The 27,281-nt window shown below is 41.9% G+C and overlaps 1 protein-coding gene across 1 annotated transcript in view; it reads left to right on the forward strand.

Moving 5' to 3' along the window:
* LOC112254433 (coiled-coil domain-containing protein 85A-like) overlaps positions 1-20,375 on the forward strand; it is a 42,028-nt gene extending 21,653 nt beyond the window's left edge. Inside the window, exons 3-4 of the mRNA XM_024427019.2 lie at positions 18,762-18,819; positions 19,433-20,375. Of these exons, the coding sequence (XP_024282787.1) occupies positions 18,762-18,819; positions 19,433-19,448 (74 nt within the window). The 3' untranslated portion in view covers positions 19,449-20,375. The remainder of the gene's footprint in view (positions 1-18,761; positions 18,820-19,432) is intronic.
* The last annotated feature ends 6,906 nt before the right edge of the window (positions 20,376-27,281 follow it).

A 27,281-nucleotide genomic window follows, 5' to 3' on the forward strand; every position in this document is an offset into this window, starting at 1 on the left:
CTGAAAAGGGAGTAGTACACAGCGCTGTATGAGATCTTCAGTTTCTTGGCAATTTCTCGCATGGAATAGCCTTAATTTCTGAGAACAAGAATAGACTGGCGAGTTTCAGAAGAAAGTCTTTGTTTCTGGCCATTTTGAGGCTGTAATCGAACCCACAAATGCTGATGCTCCAGATACTCAACTAGTCTAAAGAAGGCCAGTTTTATTGCTTATTTAATCAGATCAGCAGTTTTCAGCTGTGCTAACATAATTGCAAAAGGGTTTTCTAATTATCAATTAGCCTTTTAAAATGATAAACTTGGATTAGCTAACACCTCTGTACGCCTGTAGATATGTAGATATTCCATAAAAAAACTGCCGTTTCCAGCTACTGCAATGGACTGTGTTCGCTCACTGTGAATTAATGAGTGTGGGATGCACATAGAGGGAATGATGAAGACTGAGCAGTTGTATTTGAAGTACTCTTTGTGGTCTCTGCCACTGTTATGCCAAGCTGAATATCATTCTGTCTTTCAGGAGCTGGCTGTGTGCACATGAACACACACACACACACACACACACACACACACACACACACACTGCTCTAGATTCTTCTGCTATTGTTATCAGCGATATTCTTTGTTCAGGCTCTTCTTTTGAGAACTTGTTCACCCAGACAAAAAAAACACAGCTGAAGAAGCCTGGCGAAGCAAAGAACACAAAGACAGGACCTTGACTCGCTGTTTTCACTGAGAGAGAACATCCACACACCCAATGGAAATTTGCACGAACCTCACCCATTTGAATCCCAATCCTGGTAAATGTTTCCTTTTTGCGCAAGTACTATGCACATTAACTGGCTCCCAATCTGGATGTTGGTGTCCCTATAAGAAGTATGAATTCATCCCATGATAATAGTGTTGGTTGGCAATAGTGGTCGACCGATTAAGATTTTTCAACGCCGACACCGATACCGATTATTGGAGGACCAAAAAAAGCCGCTACCGATTAATCACCCCATATTTTAACATGTATTTGTAATAATGACAGTTACAACAATACTGAATGAACACTTATTTTAACTTAATATAATACATCAATAAAAATGCACAAAAAAAAAAAAATGTTGGAGAAGTGAAAGTGCACATGTAAAAGTGCATGTGCCATGTAAAAAAGCTAACGTTTGAGTTCCTTGCTCAGAACATGAGAACATATGGAAGCTGATGGTTCCCTTTAACATGAGACTTCAATATTCCAAGGTAAGAGGTTTTAGGTTGTAGTTAATATAGTGTTTAGAGGACTATTTCTCTCTATACCATTTGTATTTCATATAGCTTTGTCTATTGGATGTTCTTATAGGCACTTTAGTATTGCCAGTGTAAGAGTATAGCTTCCGTCCCTCTCCTCGCCCCTACCTGGGCTCGAACCAGGAACACATCCACAACAGCCACACTCGAAGCATAGTTACCCATCGCTCCACAAAAGCCTCGGGCCTTGCAGAGCAAGGGGAATAACTACTCCTAGTCAGAGCGAGTGACATTTGAAACGCTATTAGCGCGCACACCGCTAACTAGCTAGCCATTTCACATTGGTTACACCAGCCATTAGGCTGATAGGCTTGAAGTCATAAACAGCGCTGTGCTTGCGAAGAGCTGCTGGCAAAACGCACGAAAGTGCTGTTTGAATGAATGCATACGAGCCTGCTGCTGCCTACCATCACTCAGTCAGACTGCTCTATCAAATATCAAATCATAGACTTAATTATAACATAATAACACAGAAATACGAGCCTTTGGTCATTAATATGGTCAAATCCAGAAACTATCATTTCGAAAACAAAACGTTTAATATTTCAGTGAAATACGGAACCGTACGGAATTTTATCTAATGGGTGGCATCCATAAGTCTAAATATTCTTGTTACATTGTACAACCTTCAATGTTATGTCATAATTATGTAAAATTCGGACAAATTAGTTCGCAATGAGCCAGGCCGCCCAAACTGTTGCATATACCCTGACTCTGCGTGCAATGAACGCAAGAGAAGGGACACAATTTCACCTGTTTAATATTGCTTGCTAACCTGGATTTCTTTTAGTTAAATATGCAGGTTTTAAAATATATACTTCTGTGTATTGATTTTAAGAAAGGCATTGGTGTTTATGTTTAGGTACAGTCGTGCAGCGATTGTGCTTTTTTCGCAAATGCGCTTTTGTTAAATCATCCCCCAGCGTTGCATCGATTTAATGCAATGCAGGACACGCTAGATAAACTATTAGTATCATCAACCATGTGTAGTTAACTGGTGATTATGATTGATTGATTGATTGATTGTTTTTTATGAGATAAGTTTAATGCTAGCAAGGAACTTACCTTGGCTTCTACTGCATTTCTCGTAACAGGCAGGCTCCTCGTGGATGGCAATGAGAGGCAGGTGGTTAGAGCGTTGGACTTGTTAACCGTAAGGTTGCAAGATTGAATCCCAGAGCTGACAAGGTGAAAATGTGTCGTTCCTCCCCTGAACAAGGCAGTTAACCCACCGTTCCTAGGCCGTCATTGAAAATAAGAATGTGTTCTTAACTGACTTGCCTAGTTAAATAAAGGTGTAAAAAAAAGATCTGATTGTTATGAAAACTTGAAATCGGCCCTAATTAATCGGCCATTCCGATTAATCGGTCGACCTCTAGTTGGCAATGTGTCACCTGACTCGGGCTGTTACGATACCATATTACTGCCATACCGGCGGACACGAGTCATGACGGCAGTCAAATTCCAAGTGACCGTTTAGTCCCAGCAATTAGACTTCTGACGCTGCTGATGGTCATTAGTAGCCTACCAAACTAGCTAACTACCTGGTACTCAGCACTCTATTGCCCCTCTAACCACTCTAACATAAATGCAAATGTAATTGAAAATCTAACCAAACACTTCATGAGAGCCCATAAGCTCATGTTGCACAACATTTCTATAGGTTATGCAATTGTGCAAGAAAACAGTTTTGATGGCCTCTATTAAAAAGAGGAGGGTCCCATCAGCTTACAATAGGCTAGGCCTGCTATATTTATTTATAAATATTCCTAATATTAAGCACTTTGCTTTGCTTTCCAACAGGTGTATAACCTACCTAGCTAGCAAAAATCAACCACAGGGAAAAAATCCTCCATTCACATTTTAAGTGTATTGATGACGTGTTCTTTTTCCCATGCCACTGTTCATAGACAGGTGCATGATAATGGTCCATTCTAAATCAAAACTAATTACACACATATATTATTTAGTATATGTAAAGACAACATTAAATTAATAATAGTCTGATGGGTGACAATATTAGCCTATCACTTGTGAATTATGTATTATCACTTGTGAATGATTCCCAGCTTGTGCAGTATGGCAAGAAACAGCGCATTCCTTTTTTTTGGTGACTTTTTCAAATCATAGTCACACACCTCATGTAGCCTAGCCCATAGGCCTATTTTGATAAGGTTTGTATCACTAAAGTGGCCAAATGATGTCTTAAAATTGAGCACATTAATCTCCTTTATAAGCAGTGTAGAGTCTAACTGGCATAACTAGGTTGCGGGTGAGTTTCAAGTTTGGGGAAGATCATTTTCACCATAAAAATGCACCTTTATAATAACGCATTACATGCGTAATCACATTTGCTGCCACTTCCTAGAAAAAAAAAAAAGGGAATTGATTGCATTTTGGAACATTTACGCTTATAGCCTACTGCTGTGTGTGCATTGTTGCGCTTATAATGTAAAGAAATAGCCTAATAGTTTATCAACATTTTAAGCTAAACATTCTGATCTGTTGCATCAGCATCATTGCTTTTAAAAGTGTTTGATGCAAGTGGTTGTATTAATTTGGGATCTATTATCACGAGTACCAACGAAGGTGGCTCCCCTTCCTGTTCGGGGGGCGCTCGGCGGTCGTCGTCGCCAGTTTACTAGCTGCCACCGATCCCTTTTTCCTTTTTGTTTGTTTTTGTCTAATTGTTTTCACCTGTTCCTTGTTGGGGTTTTGGGATGGGTGTTATTTAAGTTTGTTTATCCCGCTGGTGTTTGTGCGGGCTTGTTGTTATTGTTACGTCAGTGGTGTATCGTTGTCTTTTGGATTTTCGCTGTCCGGGTTTTTCTAACAGTGGTTTTGGGTTTGTTTGCACCTGTGTTTAGGGCTTCACCCAAGTTTGGACCTGTTACTTTGAAAGAGGACATTAAAGTGTTTTTTCCCGTTCACTTTCTGCTCTCTGCGTCTGACTCCACACCCATCTCACTCATCCGGCGTTACATCTATTGCATCCCAGAACTGTCCCAGAGTAATTTTGGAACATGTATTTCAAATCAAATCCAATTTTATTTGTCACATGCGCCGAATACAACATGTGGAGTAGACCTTACCGTGAAATGCTTACTTACAAGCCCTTAATAACCAACAATGCAGTTTTAAGAAAATATAGTTAAGAAAATATTCATTAAGTAAAAAATAAAATACATTTTAAAAAGTAACACAATAAAATAACAATAATGAGGCTACATACAGTGGGTACCGGTACCGAGTCAATGTGCGGGGGTAAAGGTTAGTCGATGTCATTTGTAAATGTTGGTAGGGGTAAAGTGACTATGCATAGATAATAAACCGTGAGTAGCAGCAGTGTAAAAACAAAGGGGTGGGTTTGTCAATGCAAATAGTCCAGGTGGCAATTTGATTTATTGTTCACCTGTCTTATGGCTTGGATCCAGAAGCTGTTAAGGAGCTTCTACTCCCAGACGTCACACTCTGGTACCACTTGCCAGGTGGTAGCAGAGAGAACAGTCTATGACTTGGGTGACTGGAGACTTTGACCATTTTTTGGGCCTTCCTCTGAAACCGCCTATTATATAGGTCCTGGATGGCAGGAAGCTTGGCCCCAGTGATGTAATGGGCTGTACGGAACTTGAATGGGGGCGTGTTTGGCCCTCCTTTTCCTGTAGTCCACAATCATCTCCTTTGTCTTGCTCACGTTAAGGGAGAGGTTGCTGTCCTGGCACTGTACTGCCAGGTCTCTGACCTCCTCCTTATAGGCTGTCCAATCGTTTCTGGATGAGCATTTTCTGGTTTGTTTATGGCCTTATACAGCTTGTTGAGTTCGGTCTTAGTGCCAGCATCGGTTTGTGGTGGTAAATAGATGGCTAAGAAAAATATATGTGAAAACTCTTGGTAGATGGTGTGGTCTTCAGCTTATCATGAGGTAGTCTACCAATACCTTGAGATTACCTTAATATTAGACATCACGCACCAACTGTTATTGACAAATAGACACACACCCCCACCCCTCATCTTACCAGATGTAGCTGTTCTCTCCTGCCGATGAACGGGAAACCCAATTATCCATGTCGTTGTTCAGCCCAACTTATGTGAAACATAAGATATGACAGTTTTTTATTTCTCATGGTTAGGATAGTCTCGAACAGAGCTCATCCAGATTATTCTCTCCAGTGATTGCATGTTGGCTCATTGAACATACTGTAGAGGCGTGGTACCCACTCGCCGACAAATTCTCACAAGGCACCGTGATCTACGCCCCCTGTATTTCCTTATTTTCTTCATGTGAATGACGGGGATTTGGGCCTTGTCTGGGACAGGCCGCCCCCTTTGTCCAGTTCGAGGTGAGTAATCGCTGACATCCAGACGATCTTTTCGTTCATAAGAGACGGTAGCATTAACATGATGTACAAAATAAGTTAGAAATAATGCGAAAAAACACACAAAATAGCAAAATTGGTTAGGTGAATGTAAAAAGGCAGCAATCCCCTCTGTCGCCATTCTTTTTTCTTGCACAGGAGGACAAGTTGACCAACAGAATAGATCGACTTTTGTACTATGGGGGATAGTAGATTGACATAGGCTGGTGCTTTTGCTGTTCGTTAGGCCTACTCATCTTGTGGACAGTTCTAATATCTTCAATATGCGCCTCGGAATTCGATAAGAGGGACACGCACAGTTACTTCCACAATGTGTCTCTTCATTCACTTGTAGCTCACCTGAAATGCCTATCAGAAGGACCTGATCACGTGACGGCATTTTTTTTCTTCACATTTTCAGATGGGCCATTTATATTTTCCAACAGGGCTATACATTTGGGTAAGGTTTTTATTCTCGCCTGAGTAGCCTCGTTTCACTGCCAAAAATAAAATGAAACCATCTAGTGTTCAGCGAAATAACAACCCAATGTCAAATACAAGTAGCCTAGTCAAATAATTAAAAAACATCCAATCACATTAACCGTTACTCTCTTACGGGAATTCCACTAACGGTCCGTATGTAGCCAAACGTAGCTGCTGGTCAAGTTGGTATCTGTACTGATGGTGCAAAAGCCATGACAGGGAGACATAGTGGAGTGGTAACGCTCATGCAAGCAGTTTCTCCCGACACCACTTGGGTACACTGCAGCATCCACCTGAGAGGCTCTTGCTGCCAAGGGAATGCCTGACAGCTTGATCGACGTTTTGGACACTACAATGAAAATGGTTAACTTTGTTAAAAACCTCTTGGAACTCCCTCTCCCGGATCCGGGAGAATTGTCATAAACTGACACTAATTAACATAACGCAACGGACAAAAAATATAACTAGAAAATATTCATATACATGAAATCACAAGTGAAATATATTGAAACACAGCTTAGCTTTTTGTTAATCACCCCGTCATCTCAGATTTTGAAATTATGCTTTACAGCCAAAGCAAGACAAGCATTTGTGTAAGTTTATCGATAGCCTAGCGTAGCATTATGCCTAGCTAGCTGCAGGCAGCTTGGTCACGAAAATCAGAAAAGCAATCAAATTAAATCGTTTACCTTTGATGAGCTTTGGATGTTTTCACTCACGAGACTCCCAGTTAGACAGCAAATGTTCATTTTGTCCCATAAAGACTATTTTTTATAGCCGAAATACCTCCGTTTGTACTTCACGTTTGGTTGAGAAATCCACCGGAAACTGCGGTCATGACAACGACGAAAAATATTCCAAATTACGAGAATAGTAATAGTTAAATACTTTAAAAAAATACAAATGATGACAGCATCCCTGTTTCCTGTTTCTGGTTGATGACAACAGCCATGTGAATACAAGAACACGTTGTTAGCAAGTTCATTTGCTGTATTGACACAGATATTGTTAGAAAACAAGGCCATTCGCGGCCACTACAGTAATTTTAAAAAATGCCGTTGATGGCAACTATGGGTTCTAAAGGGTTAAATAACAGTAAATGACCGTGAGACCGGCAGTTATTTGCTTGTCAATCACCGGCTGCCAAAATGTCATGACCGCCACAGCCCTACACCTGATCAACATGAAGTTCTAACAGGAAGTCCTATAGAGTGAGCAGAAAATCTCCTGAGGCAGACTGTCTACAGAACTGATGACATGGCTTCTCCACTCCTTCAATAAAGGGTTAACCACACCTACCTCTCCTCATGGCAGTGTGCGTGCGTGCATTCGAGCATGCATGAAAGAGAGATTGGAGTGGCGAATAGAGGAAAAACAGTGTCTGTTTATTCTCTAGGGTCTCATATAGTGTATTGTGCTTGAGCTATTTTTAGGCCTGAGATTTGAGCCCTGCTCTAGCTGTGAATAAAGACGCTGAGAAAGAGGATAGGATGTCAGCATATGCTCTACATCCTGTTTTAATTGTCAATCACACTTCCTGTTGTCATGACAGGCGTTCTAACTGGGCTGCATTCACTTTAAATGATAACCTGTGTAAACATTTCAGAATAGCATTAGTGCTGAACTCAATATAGCATTGCACAAACCAACAGCATAGTGACAAGGAAGATGTTTTTGTAATTGATGCATGGACTATGTCTGGTATGTATTTGATTTTATGTGTGCATGTGTTTCTGGTGTATGTAGAGCAACAATACTACTACAGTCGATGTCAGAAGTTTACATACACTTAGGTTGGAGTCATTAAAACTTGTTTTTCAATTTCTTGTAAACAAACTATAGTTTTGGCAAGTTGGTTAGGACATCTACTTTGTGCATGACACAAGTAATTTTTCCAACAATTGTTTACAGACAGATTATTTCACTTATAATTCACTGTATCACAATATCAGTGGGTCAGAAGTTTACATACACTAAGTTGACTGTGCTTTAAACAGCTTGGAACATTTCAGAAAATTATGTCATGGCTTTAGAAGCTTCTGATAGGCTAATTGGCATCATTTGAGTCAATTGGAGGTGTACCTGTGGATGTATTTCAAGGCCTACCTTCAAACTCAGTGCCTCTTTGCTTGACATCATGGGAAAATCAAAAGAAATCAGCCAAGACCTCAGAAAAAAAATTGTAGACCTCCACAAGTCTGGTTCATCCTTGTGAGCAATTTCTAAATGTTCATCTGTACAAACAATAGTACGCAAGTATAAACACCATGGGACCACGCTGCCGTCATACCGCTCAGGAAGGAGACGCGTTCTGTCTCCTAGAGATGAACATACTTTTGTGCGAAAAGTGCAAATCATTCCCAAAACAACAGCAAAGGACCTTGTGAAGATGATGGAGGAAACGGGTACAAAAGTCTCTATATCCACAGTAAAACGAGTCCTGTATCGACATAACCTGAAAGGGTGCTCAGCAAGGAAGAAGCCACTGCTCCAAAACCGCCATAAAAAAGCCAGACTACGGTTTGCAACTGCACATGGGGACAAAGATCATACTTTTTGGAGAAATGTCCTCTGGTCTGATGAACCAAAAATAGAACTGTTTGGCCATAATGTCCGCCGTTATGTTTGGAGGAAAAAGGGGTAGGATTGCAAGCCGAAGAACACCATCCCAACCGTGAAGCACGGGGGTGGCAGCATCATGTTGTGGGGGTGCTTTGCTGCAGGAGGGACTGGTGCACTTCACAAAATAGATAGCATCATGAGGTAGGAAAATTATGTGGATATATTGAAGCAACATCTCAAGACATCAGTCAGGAAGTTAAAGCTTGGGTCTTCCAAATGGACAATGACCCCAAGCATACTTCCAAAGTTGTGTCAAAATGGCTTAAGGACAACAAAGTCAAGGTATTGGAGTGGCCATCACAAAGCCCTGACCTCAATCCTATAGAAAATGTGTGGCCTGAACTGAAAAAGCATGTGCGAGCAAAGAGGCCTAGAAACCTGATTCAGTTACACCAGCTCTGTCAGGAGGAATGGGCCAAAATTCACTTAACTTATTGTGGGAAACTTGTGGAAGGCTACCCGAAATGTTTGACCCAAGTTAAACTATTTAAAGGCAATGCTACCAAATATAATTATTTTTAAAATAAAGTGGTGATTCTAACTGACCTAAAGAAGGGAATTTTTACTAGGATTAAATGTCAGGAATTGTGATAAACTGAGTTTAAATGTATTTGGCTATGGTGTATGTATAACTTCCGACTTCAGCTGTATGTACCATTTGGTACCAATTCTGATTAATTCTGTGTGGTAGTATATAACGTACCAACACATGCTTTTTACCACACTACCTCTCAGTACCAGGGCAAGCAAACAGTAGCTAGACCAGGACTTTATATATTGTATTGAGTGTTCTCCAGTACCCCTGCTGTGTTTCTACTGAGAGAAGAGAAGAGTGAGAACATTGCTCTGTGGTGGGTGGATGTTCTGGGTAAGCCTAATTTGCCTCCAGAGACGACACACACAGCATCAGTGTGTGAGTGTGTTTGATCATAGGGTTTTTAAATAGTAGTTTATCCTCCTAACAGCGCTGATTCCCTGACGTGCTCCAATCACTTACATTTACTCCATCTCTAGGCTCCGTCTCCTGGCTCCCGTCTGTGAGCGCTAGGAAACAAAAAACAACTACAACTGGAAAGTGTGTTTGGAAGTGTGAGAGTGTGTATGTGCTGCCACTGTTGGGTATTTTTTGCTCTTTTGGTTGCTAGCAGGAAGGAAGTAGGCCAATAAGGTGGTAAGCCCACCACAAATATTTGGTAAGAAACTCATTGTGTTGACCTGGGGTGATGTTGGAGGAGGTCAGGGGAGGTCCATGGGACTGTGAGGCAAGAGCCAGCAATCATTCTTCTTTGTGTCTGTCTGTCAGCCTGTCTGTGTGCAGGGTTGGGGAGTAACATGTTACATGTAAAGGAATGTAAAAAAATGGTAACTTTAATCCGTTACGTTACCAGCAAAAATATTGTTATCAGATTACCGATTCTTTTGAAAAACTAGATGATTACTTCGAGGATTTCTTTTAAATTCAGAAAGGATGTTTGCGGGAAAAAAACTATTTTGACACTTTTGTTTTCTTAATGACATTCAAATCAGCATTGAAAAAAGGAGAAAGTTTAAGTTTGTTCAACCTGAGCGAGTCTGACCAGATGTCAGCGACCAATATGATGATACACCAAATGTGTTTGATGGTTTGTGGGAAAAGATGAGGAACAGGCTTTTGTAGGCTACAATCTAAGCTATGTCTTCCAATGGTGCGGCTGCTGTAGGCATCCAAAGATTATCCAATTTGAATGAACGCTTGGAGGTAAGGATGACAGTAGTGGTGTAGTCTTCAGCGATACGGATAGCACTTATTATTGATATCTACATAGCGCATTGATGTCAATCACACTGCTACTCTATCATTTAGCTATTTGCTGCTTACGGATTGTGGCTGTTGTTTTATGGCTGTTCACAAATCTAAATGTGTATTTGAACCTAATAATGGTTGAATTCAAGAAGTTTAAACTGCCTATCAATCATTACACTTTTGATAGATTTAAAGGGGCAATCTGTATTTACTACATCCATGTTTTGATGTATAAATTATACATACAGTACCAGTCAAAATTTTGGACACACCTACTCATTAAAGGGTTTTTCTTTATTTTTGTAGAGTAATAGAGAAGACATCAAAACTATCAAATAACACATAAGGAATAATGTAGTAACCAAAAAAGTGTTCAACAAATCAAAATATATTTTTAGATTTTAGATTCTTCAAAGTAGCCGGCCTTTGCCTTGATGGTAGCTTTGCACACTCTTGGAAAAGCACGTAATTCCATGAGATGTACACTTATTTATTTATTTTTAATTTAATTTATTTTTAAACTCGAATCAATGAGCCCAATCGGTCCTCCATGACAACAAAATCATAAACAGAGTAGGGCTGGCCAATAAGTCCTTAGTTTTGGGGTCATGCTCAGGTAAAACAATTTGGCTTATCCATACTTCCATATTTCCAAGTCTTATACTTGAAGATCAAGGGGAATAACATTTACTGGAGTAGTAGAAAGCGATGGGTTAGAAGACGCCTACATAACCAATCCATAAAGTAAAATTTAACATCCATATATGGCCAGCTAGGTACACTTTAACACTGATTTATCCTGAAATAGATGTTTTTCAATTGATGTCATTCAATTGCCAAGGGAGTAGCAACTCTTCCTGGGGTCCAGGAAAATTAAGGCAGTTAAATACAATTTTAAAAACATTACAATGCATTTTACAAATGATTTCAAAACACATTGTGTGACCTCAGGCCACTATTCTACTGCCATATACACTATATATACAAAAGTATGTGGACATCCCTTCAAATTAGTGGATTCGGGTATTTTCTGCCACACCCGTTGCTGAAAGGTGTATAAAATTGAGCACACGGCCATGCAATCTCCATTGACAAACATTGGCAGTAGAATGGCCTTACTGAAGAGCTCAGTGACTTTCAATGTGGCACCGTCAGTTCGTCAAATGTATGCCCTTCTAGGGCTGCTATGGTCAACTGTAAGTGCTGTTATTGTGAAGTGGAAATGTCAAGGTGCAACAACGGTTCAGCCATGAAGTGGTAGGCCACACAAGCTCACGGTACGGGACCGCCGAGGGCTGAAACGCGCAACGTGTAAAAATCGTCAGTCCTTGGTTGTAACACTCACTACCGGGTTCCAAACTGCCTCTGGAAGCAACGTCAGCGCAAGAATTGTTTGTCGGGAGCTTCATGAAATGGGTTTCCATGCCTCAGCAGTCGCACACAAGCCTAATATCATCATACGCAATGGCAAGCATTGGCTTGCGTAAAGCTTGCCGCCATTGGACTCTGGAGCAGTGGAAACACGTTCCCTGGAGTGATGAATCCTGCTTCACCATCAGGCAGTCCAACGGACGAATATGCTACCTGCCCAAATGCATAGTGGCAACTGTAAAGCACAACGACACTTTAGAAGATTCTGTGCTTCTAACTTTGTGTCAACAGTTTGTGGAAGGCCCTTTCCTGTTTCAGCATGACAATGTCCACATGCTTTTGGCAAAGCAGTGTAGCTACAACACCTCGTCCAGTGTGTATGTGTGTGTGATAGTGATCATAGGTCCTCTACTGGGGACAGCTCCTAATCTAGGCCAACAGCTGCTTCCCTGGCTTCTCATTTACATTTCCACTTTGAAGCATTTTTTTCTGAAGAGGAATATTTGACATATAAATTGCTTACGTGTGAAGTTAACCCACCCACACACACACTTTCATGAGCAGATGCATGTACTCACGTACACATGCATACATGTGAATATCTGTCTGTGCAATGCACGCATGCACGCGCACACACACACACATGTCCTAAGTTGGGCAATGGTTTGGGATGCAGGTAGCCTAGCGGTAAGAACATTGGGCCAGTAACCTAAAGGTCACTAGTTTGAATCTCTGAGGGTGTCTCAGGGGTAGTTAGGATATGCAAAAAAAAATGAATTGCACGTGTATAATACACACTTGTGTAAATTGGACAAATATAAGCACCCATCAAATTATTATTATTATAATTATAATACACACTCCCCTATCCACGTCAGCTGACTGTTCCTAGTGTACACTGGGTTATGTAATCAAATAGATGCACTGTTTATTTGCTAGTGTAAGCAACACTTAGGGGTTGTTCCCGGTGCTTAGAGCTTTTTGGCCGCCCACAAGGGAAATAGCCTAATGCAGGGGTTCAGATTCAGAACAGACCTTCACTGACACTGTGTCTGTTGGCTGCCATGGAGGTATTCAGGAACATAATGAATATTGTTGATGTGGTGTGTGTTGTTTTGCGTGTGGGTCGGTGTGTGTGTCTTCACCTTGGTATGTGTGTTTGTCTGTGTGTGTGTGTGTTTACTCTTGAAAATCTTCATAGAAGCACGGTGCTGTTGATCAAAGAGTCACTTCTTTCTATGCTCCCTTCTATCTTCCCCTCACAATGAGGCTATGCCTCAGAGGACCCTAACAAAGGAGAGCCAAAACACACCCTCACACACACACACACACACACACACACACACACACACACACACACACACACACACACACACACACAACAGGTGCAGCAAGGCAGAGCAGACAGCTGTGGACTAGCCGGAGGTCTTTGTCCCCGTCTCTGGCTGGACCAATGGGAGTGCAGGAGGAAGCAGGTCAATAGGGGCAGAGAGGGGCAAGAGGACCAGGGTCTCTCTGCTCAAAAGGGATGTATTTAGTAAACGCAGACTCATGCACGCTCACACACACACTCCATGTGTATGACAGATGATGAATGACCGTGGTCCCTCGTCAACTCTTCTTTCTTCCTGCCCCTCCTTCTGAACACCTGTTCTGCCACATGCTCACTGGAAGTTTGATCTGGTCCTGCATGAATAACCAAGATGGCTGAGGGCTCTGAATGGTACAAATTTACTGCCTAATATCGACAACACATTACATTTACATTTTAGTCATTTAGCAGACTGTCGCAATTGTTTGAATGAATGGACCAAGGCACATCTTTAATAAATATGAAACTCACCAAAAACAACAGAGAAGAAAACGAAACGTGATATTCTGGACTGCTCACAGGCTGCTACACAAAAACAAGATCCCACAAACAACAGGTGGGAAAAGCTGCCTAAATATGATCCCCAATCAGAGACAACGATAGACAGCTGCCTCTGATAGGGAACCATACCAGGCCAACAAGGAAATAGAAAACAGATTTCCCACCCTAGTCACACCCTGACCTAACCAAATAGAGAATTAAAAGGATCTCTAAGTTCAGGGCGTGACACAGACGCTCTTATCCTGAGCGACTTACAGCTAGTGCATTATCAGTCATAGTAAATACATTTTCACTCAATAAAGTAGTTGTCAGCAAAGTCAGTGCTAGTAGGGACAAAAAAGGGGGTGGGTGCTGTGTGATTATTTAAGATACTCTTTGAAGAGGTAGGGTTTCAGACGTTTTCAGGAACATAGGCAGGGTCTCTGCTGTCCTAGTGTCAGGGGGAAGCTTGTTCCACCATTGGTTGCCAGGACAGAGAAGAGCTTGGACTGGGCTGAGCGCGAGCTGCCCTCCCTTAGAGATTGATGCTTAGGGCCAAGGGGCCAGAGGTGGCAGAATAGAGTACTCAGGTTGGGGTGTAGGGTTTGAGCATAGCCTTCAGGTAGGGAAGGGCAGTTCCCCTTGCTGCTCAGTATGCAAGTACCATGGTGTTGTAGTGGAATGTGAGTGGATGTGACAATACACATGCTGAAGTAATAGTGCTTTAAGGAGTTATTTTGACCATTGATACCCAGGTATTGGGTTTTTAAGTACCTAGCTCCACATAGAGAGTCAGTGTAGTGGTATGTGTGTTGATAATTGCTTTCAAAGCAGTGCCTTGCCTTTATCTCTGCCCCTTCCCAAGGACATTCATATGTAGTCCTGTCATTGGTAGACAATCAGTTTAGCTCAAAGCCAAAGTGTGACCATAGCAACTGATACTCAATAATGGTAATTTCTAGTTAAAGAGGCCTAGTGTCACAGTTAAAATGTGTAAGTGATTTATGGCTAAATGGAATGCTATTTGTCGCTATGTGTGTGTAGGCTGTGTGTGTGTGTTTTTGTGCCTGCTTGTGTGCCTGATCTAGTGTGACTGAACATACAACCGATATCTCAGTCCTAACAGAATAACACCTTTATTATGGCGAGAGAGAGAGAGAGAAAGATAGGGAGACAGAGATGAGAGAGAGAGAGAGTGAGTGAGTGGGGGTGACTGGGGTGAGGGAGTGAGTGAGTGAGTGAGTGAGTGAGTGAGTGAGTGAGTGAGTGAGTGAGTGTGGGGGTGGTGAGTGAGTGAGTTAGTGAGTGAGTGAGTGAGTGAGTGAGTGAGTGAGGGGGTGAGTGAGTGGTGGTGAGTGAGTGAGTGAGTGAGTGGGAGTGAGGGGGTGAGTGAGTGAGTGAGTTAGTGAGTGAGTGAGTGAGTGAGTGAGTGAGTGAGTGAGTGAGTAAGAAAGAAGGATAGACAGGTGGAGCTAGATTCACATACAAGAAGACAGAGAGAAGGAAATAGATGTGATGTGTGAGGAACAGACAGAAAAGCCAAAAAGCATGACATCTCTCTCAAATCAAATTTTATTTGTCACATTTGTCACATACACATGGTTAGCAGATGTTAATGCGAATGTAGCGAAATGCTTGTGCTTCTAGTTCCAACAATGCAGTAATAACCTAACAATCTAACCTAACCTAACAATTCCACAACAACTACCTTATACACACTTTTGTTTGATAAAATCCATTTTTATAGCCTAACACAAAACATTTTGTGAACCGCTTGTGTCGTGAATTCCGTCTCATTCCATTTTCGATGACACATTCGATGTAAATACACACACGAAACATGACTTTTCCAGGCATGTTTGGTTTCATTGCAATCAACTGGTTTGTTTTTAAAGTGGCTAGTGATACATGTATTACATAAACATGGCAAGATGCAGTAGATGGTATAGATGCAGTAGATGGTATACATATGAGAGGAGTAATGTAGGGTATGTAAATATTATATTAAGTGGCATTGTTTAAAGTGGCTAGTGATACATTTTTCCATACATTTTTCCATTATTAGAGTGGCTGGAGTTGAGTCAGTATGTGGGCAGCAGCCACTCAATGTTAGTGGTTGCTGTTTAACAGTCTGATGGCCTTGAGATAGAAGCTGTTTTTCATTCTCTCGGTCCCTGCTTTGATGCACCTGTACTGACCTCATCTTCTGGATGATAGCGGGGTGAACAGGTAGTGGCTCGGGTGGTTGTTGTCCTTGATGGTCTTTATGGCCTTCCTGTGACATCGGGTGGTGTAGGTGTCCTGGAGGGCAGGTAGTTTGCCCCCGGTGATGCGTTGTGCAGACCTCACTACCCTCTGGAGAGCCTTACGGTTGTGGGCAGAGCAGTTGCCGTACTAGGCGGTGATATAGCCCGACATGATGCTCTCGATTATGCATCTGTAAAAGTTTATGAGTGCTTTTGATGACAAGCTGAATTTCTTAAGCCTCCTGAGGTTGAAGAGGCGCTGCTGCGCCTGCTTCACCACGCTGTCTTTGTGGACCAATTTAGTTACTCCGTGATGTGTACGCTGAGGAACTTAAAACTTACTACCCTCTCCACTACTGTCCCGTCGATGTGGATAGGGGGGTGCTCCCTCTGCTGTTTCCTGAAGTCCACGATCATCTCCTTAGTTTTGTTGATGTTGAGTGTGAGGTTATTTTCCTGATATCATACTCCGAGGGCCCTCACCCTCTCCCTGTAGGCCGTCTTTTTATTGTTGATAATCAAGCCTACCACAGTAGTGTCGTCTGCAAACTTGATGATTGAGTTGGAGGCGTGCATGGCCACGCAGTCGTGGGTGAACAGGGAGTACAGGAGAGGGCTCAGAACGCACCCTTGTGGGGCCCCAGTGTTGAGGATCAGCGGGGTGGAGATGTTGTTACCTACCCTCACCACCTGGGGGCGGCCCGTCAGGAAGTCCAGTACCCAGTTGCACAGGGCGGGGTCGAGACCCAGGATCTCGAGCTTGATGATGAGTTTGGAGGGTACTATGGTGTTAAATGCTGAGCTGTCGTCGATGAACAGAATTTTCACATAGGTATTCCTCTTGTCCAGATGGGTTAGGGCAGTGTGCAGTGTGGTTGCGATTGCGTCGTCTGTGGACCTATTGGGGCGGTAAGCAAATTGGAGTGGGTCTAGGGTGTCAGGTAGGGTGGAGGTGATATGGTCCTTGGCTAGTCTCTCAAAGCACTTCATGATGACGGAAGTGAGTGCTATGGGGCGGTAGTCGTTTAGCTCAGTTACGTTACCTTTCTTGGGAACAGGAACAATGGTGGGCCTCTTGAAGCATGTGGGAAAGGCAGACTGGGATAAGGATTGATTGAATATGTCCGTAAACACACCAGCCAGCTGGTCTGCGCATGCTGTGAGGACACGGCTGGGGATGCCGTCTGGGCCTGCAGCCTTGCGAGGGTTAACACGTTTAAATGTTTTACTCACGTCGGCTGCAGTGAAGGAGAATCCACAGGTTTTGGTAGCGGGCTGTGTCAGTGGCACTGTATTGTCCTCAAAGCGAGCAAAAAAGTTGTTTAGTCTGTCTGGGAGCAAGACATCCTGGTCCGCTACGGGGCTGGTTTTCTTTTTGTAATCCGTGATTGACTGTAGTCCCTGCCACATACCTCTTTTGTCTGAGCCGTTGAATTGCGACTCTACTTTGTCTCTATACTGACGCTTAGCTTGTTTGATTGCCTTGCAGAGGGAATAGCTACACTGTTTGTATTCGGTCATGTTTCCGGTCACCTTGCCCTGCTTAAAAGCCGTAGTTCGCGCTTTCAGTTTCGTGCGAATGCTGCCATCAATCCACATTTTCTGCTTTGGGAATGTTTTAATAGTTGCTGTGGGTACGACATCGCTGATGCACTTGCTAATAAACTCGCTCACCGAATCAGCGTATTCGTCAATGTTGTTGTTTGACGCAGTGCGGAACATATCCCAATCCACGTGATCGAAGAAATCTTGAAGCATGGAATCAGATCGGTCGGACCAGCGTTGAACAGACCTGAGCGCGGGAGCTTCCTGTTTTAGTCTCTGTCTATAGGCTGGCTGTACCGACTCCAATAGCGTGTCTTGAGTGAGCCATGTTTCCGTGAAGCAAAGAATGTTACAGTCTCTTATGTCTCTCTGGAATGCTACCCTTGCTCGGATTTCATCAACCTTGTTGTCAAGAGACTGGACATTTGCGAGTAGTATGCTCGCAGCGGTGCGCGATGTGCCCGTCTCCGGAGCCTGACCAGAAGACCGCTTCGTCTCTTACTCCCAGGCAGATACACAGTGTTATGTTGACAGACACTGAAGCAGAGGATGATGGGCAACAGGAAGTGGCGCCCAGAGTCTGGGGTCATCCATGCTGTAACAGACATGGAGAGAGATCTGAGAGTAACATCACTCTCATACATCCACTTAATTTATGCCCCAACCACACATCTGAGCCTTTCACTGTGGGTCTTCACACCTTTGTGTATCAGAGGGCACTGTGTCAGAGGGCACTGTGTGTGTGTGTGTCTGTCTGTGTGTTCTTCTTACTCAGTATATCGAACATAATTAAGATTATCATTATAAGCTAATTAAACCAGCAGACCCTCTCATTGTAAGTGATTCTGCTATATTACAAAACACTTGAATTAGTTGGTTGGTTTCCACCTAATGACTGTCATTACTACAATGACTCACTGTTATGGCCACACACACACAGACACACAGACACACAGACACACACACACACACACACACACACACACACACACACACACACACACACACACACACACACACACACGGATATACTGTGGGAATCAAGACTCCCCATTGTCTTGTACCGTAACAATTTAGTAATTTAACAGACACACTATTACAACAATACTCTTTTCAATATGTTCTATTCTATTATTTGCTTGTATTATTGTCATCAGGATGTTGTTCTTGTCCTTGGTCATATAAATTATGTATCATATTTATTGATGTTGTTTGCAGCTCTCATATCTGCTGGCTGCTGCACCAACACCTGTAGGAGTGTGAAGCTTTGGGACAGGTAAGGCATATATACACAGGTATGCACACCAATGGAGGTTGGTGGGAGGAGCTATAGGAGGATGGGCTCATTGTAATGGCTGGAATGGAATGAATGGAATGGTATCAAACATATGAAACAAATGGAAACCACGTCTGACTATGTTGCATTTATTCCATTCCCGCCATTTGAAATAGCCCATACTCCTATAGCTCCTCCCACCAGCCACCACTGATGCACACACACAAACACACGCTCGCTCACAGGCATACTGCACAAATATTTTTGGGAAAGAGATTGATGACAATGGACAATTTCATGTGTCTTGAGTGTGTGTGTGTGTGTGTGTGTACGTGTAGTCGTGTGCTTGTATTTGGGCTCCCTCTGCTCTGACCCCAGTCTTAATGTGCTGCCTGTAGGGTGAGTGATGGGCTGGGTTAATATTTAATGATGAAGCACTTTTAATGGCCGAATATATCAGCCCTCAGGTTACCTAGAGAGGTTTGCTCTCCTCATTCTGCTGAGCACAGGCTCACACACACATGCGCACAAACACAAACACAAGTATGGACACTGGCACGCACACATGCATACACAGTAATGGTAATACCCATTTTCCATTCTTGTCTTTCAGCTTTGATGCCTCCTGACCACCACAAGCCTCAGTCATACATGCTGCTGTGACCAGAGTCTCTAAAGGGAAGGGGGAGAGAGAGAGAGAAACAGTATAAAGACAGTTGCAGTAGAGAAAGTTAAAGATAAATAAAGAGAGAGAAAGAAAGACGGGCAGAAAGATACAAAGAAAGAATGAAAGACGAGGGTGACTGACTTCAGCCATGATCCTTCTTGACTTCAAATAGAGGAAACATTATGGTTTTAGAGGCACAGCCAAACACTCCATGATTGCCAAATGAATATTGCTGTCAGTGAGATATGATAATCTGTCTGTTGCCAACAGAATAGTCCTACCTCCTTTGAGAACGAAACCTGATGAAAGAGAAAGGAACAAGACTTGTAGGCCATGGGCCCTTCACAGACCAACACATGCTCCCCATAATACAGTGCAATACTCTGTTCCCCTTTCAGCTTTGTGTGAAGTTCCAACCAGTGTTACAGTACAGTACATAAACCTTGTGTCAAAGTTCAACTGAGAAGATTGCATCATATTGACCCATATTATACATTTTGAAATTCACAAACGTTGGTTTCAACCTGCTCATATGACAATGGCTGTGGAGCAAACATATCAAAATCCTATCCTCAATTCATGTGATATGTGCGGGGCCACACACACATACACAAACGCGCGTGCGAACATACACACATTTCATTACTACTAACGGACTGCTATATAACCTCACCTCCCTGTGACTTGATACATTTGTGGTGATAGAACTAAGATAGAAATAAGATAAGTCAAGAGTAGTGTATATCTTCTTAGTTTTCTTTATATATAGATATATAGATATATATATATAAAACAATGACAGTTGTTATTTTTGATGTACTGGTGTTATATCTATAAATATCATATCAGGAGATGTATGCATAAGATAATAAAGTGTCTTTATGTTAAATACCTAATCTGGAGAGTCTTCTGTTTGGTCCCACACACACCATACACTGGCACTATATTTGTATTTGTGTGTAGGAGTGCATGGATTCATGTTAAGGATAGAGCGAGCGACTATTTCACCTCAGCAGAAGGAACCACAACAGAGGTATTCAGCACTTATGCACTTAACCCATCGATCCAGGACCAACACAGCTACACAGAGCAGATAAGAGCTTATGATGATCAATCTCACCTCTGCTTGACCGAGGATGATATGATTTTCAGAGGCTTATCTGATCAATATCTCTCTATGGTCAACTTGTTTGTGTGTGTGTTTTCATAACACACTATATAATACAGCTTGCTGCCATGGGTAATGGCCTCACATTATTTATTTACTCAGATGGCATCGGATCAAATAAATTCAAATAAAAACCACCCACCCACCCACGCACACAGACACTCACTCACCTCACTCACCTCACTCACTCACTCACTCACTCACTCACTCACTCACTCACTCACTCACTCACTCACTCACTCACTCACTCACTCACTCACAATTAGAAACACACATACACCTATACACTCTCCAACCCAACACACACAAATACACACACAATGGATTTTTTTTTTTCATCACACACAATTATTTGTACTCGCAAAAACGCAAACCTGTGGGTGGCGTAGGCGAGGGGAGTGTTGAGTTGTGCTTATTGCCACTATCTCTGTCAGCAGGGCCGAACTGCCTGCCTACTGCAATGGTCCTACTGCAATGCACCAGTAGTGGGCCCTACTGGGATTGCCTTCACTACTGCCTGCAAGCTGTGTCTCTGTCAGCCTACCTGACTACCATACACACTGTGTCTATCTGTCTATCCTGTACTTACATAGACATCAACAGGCTGGGAGGCCGAAGAGGATGGCATAGATTTCATAACTGCACTATTGTTCAAAGAAAATAAGACAATTCCTAAAGACTGCGATTGTCTACGTTGCAACATGCCTTCGTTAGCACTTACATACCTGGTTTGTTTGTGTGCGTGTGTGACTGTGTGTGTGTGTGTGTGTGTGTCTGTTTTTGTGCGTCGGTGTGTGTGTGTGTGTGTGTGTCTACCTGGAACTAAAGAGGGTTCTTCAAAGGGTGTCTCCTATTGGGACAGCCACAGAACCCTTTTAGGTTCTATATAGCACTTTTTTTCTAAGAGTGTATGTTTGCACCCGTTTGGTGGATGTGGCAGTTTGTGGCCTGATCAATATGGGTGTGACCATTTGAAATCGCAAATGTATCAAAGTGCAACACACCCTACACAATCACCCTCTGGGCCACCATAATCACAATGTCTTTCAACTGGTCATCCACTAGGCCTACAGGACCGTTTAGTTTCTGTCTAATTAAGCATTTCACACCGTTCAGTCATACTGAACGCGCCGCTGGCCTATGTCTTAGAGGGGCTGCTTGCACAAATATAATGCAAGACCCCAGCGCATATATACAATGTATTGGATTTGATCACTTACAGTAGCTATCACAATGCGAGGATAACCAATTTGATCTAATGGATTCTGGGTTAAATTTGATACATTACCACCACCATCTAAATATTTTCTTATACATTTGAAACCAGTTAAATACAGTACCACATCCAGACTTGTGAATGAATCATAAAAATAAAAAGGATGGCAAATGTACCATGGATTTACAATATGTATCAACCCTCATTGAGTCAGTATGTACTGAAAGGTTGTGTTTGATGGCTGCATGAAGTCGTGAAAAGTGCTGTGTGCGCACTGAACGGGCAACTGTGGGGAGTCGACAATAAGGCAGATTGACAGGCCAAATATGGACATATATCTTAAACACATTTAGCACCCTACATCAATTATAATCCTAATTCATCTCTACTGTTAGGTCACACGAATGCTCACACACACAAACACACAAGTTTCTCTTTCCACTGCTTTGCCTTGCACCATGTTGCCTATGTTGTATTCAACCCCCATCCCCACCACTTACATAACACTGCCCTGTTGTGTACAACTATGGGAGACATGACCTCATCACCATGGAAACAAACCTAAACGTTCAGACGCTATTATGATAATCAGGGTTTCCACAGTTACTGTGTGTTATACTTTGTGTTTCAGTGAGTGTGTCTGTTTAACTCAGCAACCTAGCTATGAGCGACCAGTCATTTTTTATGTAAGGATGACACGAAGAGACAGACAGCAATGGTAGGGCACATGGCAATGGTCGGTGATGAGAGGGCAAGCGACCAGAGTCGAAAACACGCTATGAATGTGACACGACATTACGTCATACATCCAGGGTCAGTTCCCTAATCTTTTGAATGTGTCACGAATCTCGCCGAAGATGGTGCCTCTTCCTGTTCGGGCGGTGCTCAGCGGTCGTCGTCGCCGGCCTATTGGCTGCCATCGATTCCCTTTCCGTTTGTTTCTGTTTATTGGGTTTAATTGGGTACACCTGTTTTGAGTTAGTGTTTGTTTGTAGGCTATTTAAGGGCACTAGGCCCGCTGGGTATTTGTGCGGGCTTGTTCTCTGTTATTTTGGTGTTGGTGTAGAAGTGTATTCCTCATTATTTTCCCGGACAGTTTTAGTCCGGTGTATTTTGGTCGGGTGGTTTCTTACGCCCTAGTGTTGGCATGTCCATGTCTCCGCTGTCGTTGGAATAAATAGATTCACGTACGATATTACCTGCTCTCTGCGTTTGACTCCTCCACCGCACCATTTGTAGAAGTCATAACAGAATGGGCTTGACAATTATATTATAACATTTGTGGAAACGCTGTCATGAAGTATAGTGCATTCGGAAAGTATTCAGACCCCTTCACTTTTTCCAAATGTTACGTTACCGCCTTATTCTAAAATGGATAACATTTATTTTTTCCCTCATCAATCTACACAAATATCCCATAATGACAAAACGAAAAAACTAGTTTTTACAAATATTTTCAAATGTATTAAAAATAAACTGAAATACCTTATTCATAAGTATTCAGACACTTTGCTATGAGACTCGAAATTGAGCTCAGGTGCATCCTGTTTACATTGATTATCCTTGAGATGTTTCTACAACTTGATTGGATTTTTGATGAACATTTTTGTTAAGGAAAACACTGTTCACTTCTGTTCCAAACATATGTGATGAAGTGGATGATTATAATAATGCATTTAAACGTTGTAGATGTTAAGTGTAGACCAAACGTCTATGTAATATAGCCTATAGTAGTAATGATTATTTGTGTCGGACTCAAACAAGAAGCTCTTTATTAAATGTATTCATAATCTTCAGTTACAACATGCTAACACAATAAATGTAATTCTACATTTCAAAGGAAAAAAACTACAGTTGAAGTCGAAAGATTACATAAACCTTAGCCAAATACATTTAAACTCAGTTTTTCAAAATTCCTGACATTTAATTCCAGGAAGGATTCCCTGTCTCAGGTCAGGTTAGGATCCCCACTTTATTTTAAGAACATGAAATGTCAGAATAATAATAGAGAGAATGATTTATTTCAGCTTTTATTTCTTTCATCACATTCCCAGTGGGTCAGAAGTTTACATACACTCAATTAGTATTAGGTAACATTGCCTTTAAATTGTTAACTTGGGTCAAACATTTCGGGTAGCCTTCCAAAAGCTTCCCACAATAAATTGGGTGAATTTTGGCCCATTCCTCCTGACAGAGCTGGTGTAACTGAGTCAGGTTTGTAGGCCTCCTTGCTCACACACGTTTTTTGAGTTCTGCCCACAAATTTTCTATTGGATTGAGGTCAGGGCTTTGCCATAGCCACTCCAATACCTTGACTTTGTTGTCCTTAAGCCATTTTGCCACAACATTGGAAGTATGCTTGTGGTCATTGTCCATTTGGAAGACCCATTTGTGACCAAGCTTTAACTTCCTGACTGATGTCTTGAGATGTTGCTTCAATATATCCACATAATTTTCCTTCCTCATGATGCCAACTATTTTGTGAAGTGCACCAGTCCCTCCTGCAACAAAGCACCCCCACAACATGATGCTGCCACCCTGGTGCTTCATGGTTGGGATGATGTTCTTCGGCTTGCAAGCCTCCCCATTTTTTGTCCAAACATAACGATGGTCATTATGGCCAAACAACTCTATTGTTGTTTCATCAGACCAGAGGACATTTCTCCAAAATGTTTGATCTTTGTCCCCATGTGCAGTTGCAAACCGTAGTGTGTCTTTTTTATGGCGGTTTTGGAGCATTGGCTTCTTCCTTGCTGAGCTGCCTTTCAGGTTATGTCGATATAGGACTCATTTTACGGTGGATATATATATACTTTTGTACCTGTTTCCTCCATCATCTTCACAAGGTCCTTTGCTGTCGTTCTGGGAGTTTGAAGGTAGGCCTTGAGATACATCCACAGGTACACCTGTAATTGACTCAAATTATGTCAATTAGCCTATCAGAAGCTTCTAAAGTCCTGACATCATTTTCTGGAATTTTCCAAGCTGTTTAAAGGCACAGTCAACTTAGTGTATGTAAACTTTTGACCCAATGGAATTGTGATACAGTGAATTATAAGTGAAATAATCCATCTATAAACAATTGTTGGAAATATTACTGGTGTCATGCACACAGCAGATGTCCTAAACGACTTGCCAAAATGATAGTTTGTTAACAGGAAATTTGTGGAGTGGTTGAAAAACGAGTTTTAATGACTCCAATCTAAGTGTATGTAAACTTCCGACTTCAACTGTATCAGCTGGGATTCAAACTAGCTGCAAACGTTGAAAATCAACAGTGAAAATGGGTGTGTGCTTTAGTAGCCTTTATTAGCAGATGGTGCCGTTTGACCTCTGTTAAGGACGGTCTCATGGATAAGTGTTCTAGCACGTTCAACTATGTCAATGATTTTAATTGTCTGTTATGGAATTTGAACTGCATATAATCATGGCCACCTCGTGAGGATAGCATTGGTCTAAATGGGCCAGGTTATGTAATGGGAACAGCTAGCATGTAGCCTTTGATTGGCTGATGCTTAAACTTAAATTAAAAAAAAAAAGTTTTCTAATGTTCACAAGTTCGTCCCCAATCCAATATAACACAAAGTGAAACCCTATGTATTTTCAAGTATTGTGGCAGCATCATGTTATGGGTATGCTTGTCATTGGCAGGGATGGGGGAAATTGTCAGGATGAAAATAAATACGAAGGTATCAAAGCCTAGAGAAAAAGTTAGAGGAAAAACCCTGGAATAGTTATTTTTTCAGCAACACAATTACAAAAGAAACGTATGCCAAAGACACACTAGAATGGCTTTCCAATAGGTGTTGAGTGTTCATGAGTTGTCCACTCTCAGTCCTGACTTAATTTGCTTGAAAATCAGAGATATGGTTTGAATATTGCTGTCCATCAATGATTCCCAACTGAATTTACTAAGCTTGAGCAATTTTGACAGAAACAATGCAAACACAGTATGTTGCCCTAAGAGTTGTGCAGAGTTGGTATAATCTTATTAAACATTATTCACAGCTGCTTGCTTCCACCAAGTATTCACTCTAGGGTGTAAAGACACACGCAATCAAGACTTTACATTTTTTTTATGAATTTGGAAAATGTTTGTGGATTAATTTACTTGTGCCAGATGCCTTTTATGGAGACCATTACGCAACATTTTTTCCCCCATTGAAAACCATTCAAAGAGCCTCCAAAAGTTCAACAACTACAAGGCTACTTCCTGGAAAATATTGCGTCACTTTCATAGCATATATCCCAATGTTATGCAAGTTTCAGCCACGCAACCGCACGACAGTCAATCAGGAGAGGGCTGCTTGTGTTAGAAAGCTTTATCATTGACTAACAACAAAACTGAGGTCATGCATGCTGTTTGCAGGCTATACCCATCAAGGAAGAGGTCAACGACTTGATCGCTGAGGTCTGAGTCCCCTATAATACTCACACTTACATGGATAGAAGTTTCCTATAAGCACAGATCTATAGGGTAGTATACAGTAGAATGCCAATGACAATTACATGGTGAAGGAAATGGGGTTGGTCTATCTAGTAAAGATAGGAGGGGCTAAGAGGACAGGACATGATAGTTCAATGGGTTAGCGTCCATCATGTTTCCTAACAGGGGCAGCAAATCATGATCAGGGAGAATCAGGAGCTGTCTACTGGGCATCTCAAATCAAATCAAATTCTATTGGTCACATACACATGGTTAGCAGATGTTAATGTGAGTGTAGCGAAATGCTTGTGCAGTAAAATCCAACAAGTAATCTAACAAATTCACAACAACTACCTTATACACACAAATACACACAAATGTAAAGGGATGAATAAGAACATCTACATATAAATATATGGATGAGCGGCATAGGCACAATGCAGTAGATGGTGTCGAATACAGTATATACATGAGATGAGTAATGTAGGAAATGTAAACATGATTAAAGTGGCATTATTTAAAGTGACTAGTGATACCTCCCTGTTTGGGATAGGGGGCAGCATTTCCACGTTTGGATGAAAAGCGTGCCCAGAGTAAACTGCCTGCTACTCAGTCCCAGTTGCTAATATATGCATATTATTAGTAGATTTGGATAGAAAACACGCTGAAGTTTCTAAAACTGTTTGAATGATGTCTGTGAGTATAACAGATCTCATAAGGCAGACGAAAACCTGAGAAAAATCCAACCAGGAAGTGGGAAATCTGAGGTTTGTAGTTTTTCAAAGTTTGGCCTATCAAAAACAGTGTCTATGGGGTCAAATTGCACTTCCTAAGGCTTCCACTAGATGTCAACAGTCTTTAGAAACTTGTTTGAGGCTTCTACTGTGAAGGAAGGGCTCATAAGGGCTATTTGAGTCAGTGGTCTGGCAGAGTGCTACAAGCTCGTGACGCTCATTCACGTGAGAGGTAGCTTTTCTACAGACAA

The sequence above is a fragment of the Oncorhynchus tshawytscha genome, linkage group LG01 (assembly GCF_018296145.1).
Source record: "Oncorhynchus tshawytscha isolate Ot180627B linkage group LG01, Otsh_v2.0, whole genome shotgun sequence".
NCBI classification, from domain to species: domain Eukaryota; kingdom Metazoa; phylum Chordata; class Actinopteri; order Salmoniformes; family Salmonidae; genus Oncorhynchus; species Oncorhynchus tshawytscha.